At 67.0% G+C, this 2,061-nt stretch overlaps 1 protein-coding gene across 1 annotated transcript; it reads left to right on the top strand.

Annotated features, from left to right (window-relative positions):
* On the top strand, nucleotides 1-1,385 carry APLNR (apelin receptor). Its single transcript, XM_065636352.1, has one exon. The coding sequence runs from the start codon at nucleotides 42-44 to the stop codon at nucleotides 1,152-1,154; it is 1,113 nt and encodes a 370-aa protein (XP_065492424.1). The 5' UTR covers nucleotides 1-41; the 3' UTR covers nucleotides 1,155-1,385.
* The last annotated feature ends 676 nt before the right edge of the window (nucleotides 1,386-2,061 follow it).

Genomic DNA, 2,061 nt, shown 5'->3' with positions numbered 1-2,061 from the left:
AGCTCGGTGAGCCCGGGATGAGCTGAGCTGAGCCCAGCGCCATGGAGGAGGTGACGGACGCCTACGCCTACGGGGACAACGAGACGGAGTGCGAGTACGCGGAGTGGGGCCCGTCGCTGGCGCTGCTGCCCGCCCTCTACCTGCTGGTGTTCCTGCTGGGCACGGCAGGCAACGGGCTGGTCCTCTGGACCGTCTTCAAGGGCGGCCGGGACCGCCGGCGCTCGGCCGACACCTTCATCGCCAACCTGGCTGCTGCCGACCTCACCTTCGTGGCCACCCTGCCGCTGTGGGCTGCCTACGCCTGGCTGGGCTACCACTGGCCCTTCGGCACGGCCGCCTGCAAGGTCAGCAGCTACCTGGTCTTTGTCAACATGTACGCCAGTGTCTTCTGCCTGACGGGGCTGAGCTTCGACCGCTACCTGGCCATCGTGCGGCCGCTGGCCACCGCCAAGCTGCGCTCGCGGGTCAGCGGGCTGGTGGCCACGGTGGCCCTGTGGGCGCTGGCGGCTCTGCTGGCGCTGCCGGCCCTGGTGCTGCGGCGGGCGGCCGCGCTGGGGGGGGACACCAAGGTCACCTGCTACATGGACTACGGGGGCCTGGCGGCACCGGGCACGGAGGTCACCTGGGAGGTGGGGCTGGGGCTCTCGTCCACCGCCCTGGGCTTCGTGGCCCCGTTCGCCGTCATGCTGACCTGCTACTTCTTCATCGCCCGCACCGTGGCCACCCACTTCCGCCGGGAGCGGCCCGAGGGGCCCCGCAAGCGCAAGCGGCTCCTGACCATCATCACGGTGCTGGTGGCCGCCTTCGGGGGCTGCTGGCTGCCCTTCCACCTGGTCAAGACCCTCTACGTCCTGATGGACCTGGATGTGCTGCCCTGGTCCTGCGGCCTCCACGCCTTCCTCAACAACCTGCACCCCTACTGCACGGCCATCGCCTACGTCAACAGCTGCCTCAACCCCTTCCTCTACGCCTTCTTCGACCCACGGTTCCGCCACGCCTGTGCCACCCTGCTGTGCTGCCGGGCCCCCGGCGCGGGCACCGAGCGCTCGGCCAGCTACTCCTCGGGGCACAGCCACCCCCCCGGCGGCAAGGGGGGGCCGCTCCCGGCGGGCAAGCTGGACCCCGCCACCCAGGAGACGCTGTTCCGCGCCTGACCGCCCGCCCCGGCTGCCCCCCGAGCTGGTCTCCTTGGGGGGACCCCGCCGCCTCCTCCGCACCCCAGAGCCTGGCTTGCTTTGGGAGCCCCTGCTCGCGGGAAGGGGAAACTGAGGCAGGGGCTGGGCAGACCCTGGGAGGAGCCCCTGGGGGGCTTGGGCAGAGGTGGGTGCCCCGGCACCCGCAGGGCTTTGTATTTCGTGACAAATAAAGGAATTTTGGTTAGAAAAGGAGTGTGCAGCTCTGTCTGGGGAGACGGGAAGGGTTGGGGGGTACACTGTGGGGGGGGGTATGGCTGGGTTTAGGGGTGTGTGAGCAGGGTCGGGGGGTGTGTACGATGGGGTGTCCCCGTGTCCCCTCCTGGGCACCCCCCGACTCCCCCAGCCAGGGCAAACTCTCCGCGGTCTCTGCCCCAGCACAGACTTCGGGAAACACAAAAATTCCCATCCCAACGCATCCATTGAAATGCGCCTGGATGTGGATGTTTTAACACCAAAAAAGCCCCCGCTGAGTGTCCCGCCTGCCCCAGCCCCCCCGCAGCCCTGATTGCATCAGGCAGCCGCCCTGTCCCACCAAATCCCATTTTCGGGCTTTTCTCCTCCTTATCTGTGGCCAGAGCAGCCCTGGGTGACTCGCCCCGCAGCGTGAAAACCGAACAGTGATGCTGGTAAACACCCGAACCCGAGGGACGGGGACAAGGGACCGCTGGATTTTGGACGGGGGGATTTTGGGCGCCGCAGGACAGCGGCCCACGCCGACCTGGGATTTTGATGAGCCACCAAATGGCTCCTCTGCCGCTTTCCTCCCTGGCCCCCGCTGCTTCCTGAGGCTTTGCTCTAAATAAATCTTGCCCCTATTAGTTATTTACATCCTTCATTTACTGGTGATGAACTGTCCTGTCTCCTC

The sequence above is a fragment of the Caloenas nicobarica genome, chromosome 5, assembly GCF_036013445.1.
Source record: "Caloenas nicobarica isolate bCalNic1 chromosome 5, bCalNic1.hap1, whole genome shotgun sequence".
NCBI classification, from domain to species: domain Eukaryota; kingdom Metazoa; phylum Chordata; class Aves; order Columbiformes; family Columbidae; genus Caloenas; species Caloenas nicobarica.
Note: the sequence above shows the minus strand (reverse complement) of the source record. Positions and strands in the feature narration are given on the sequence as shown.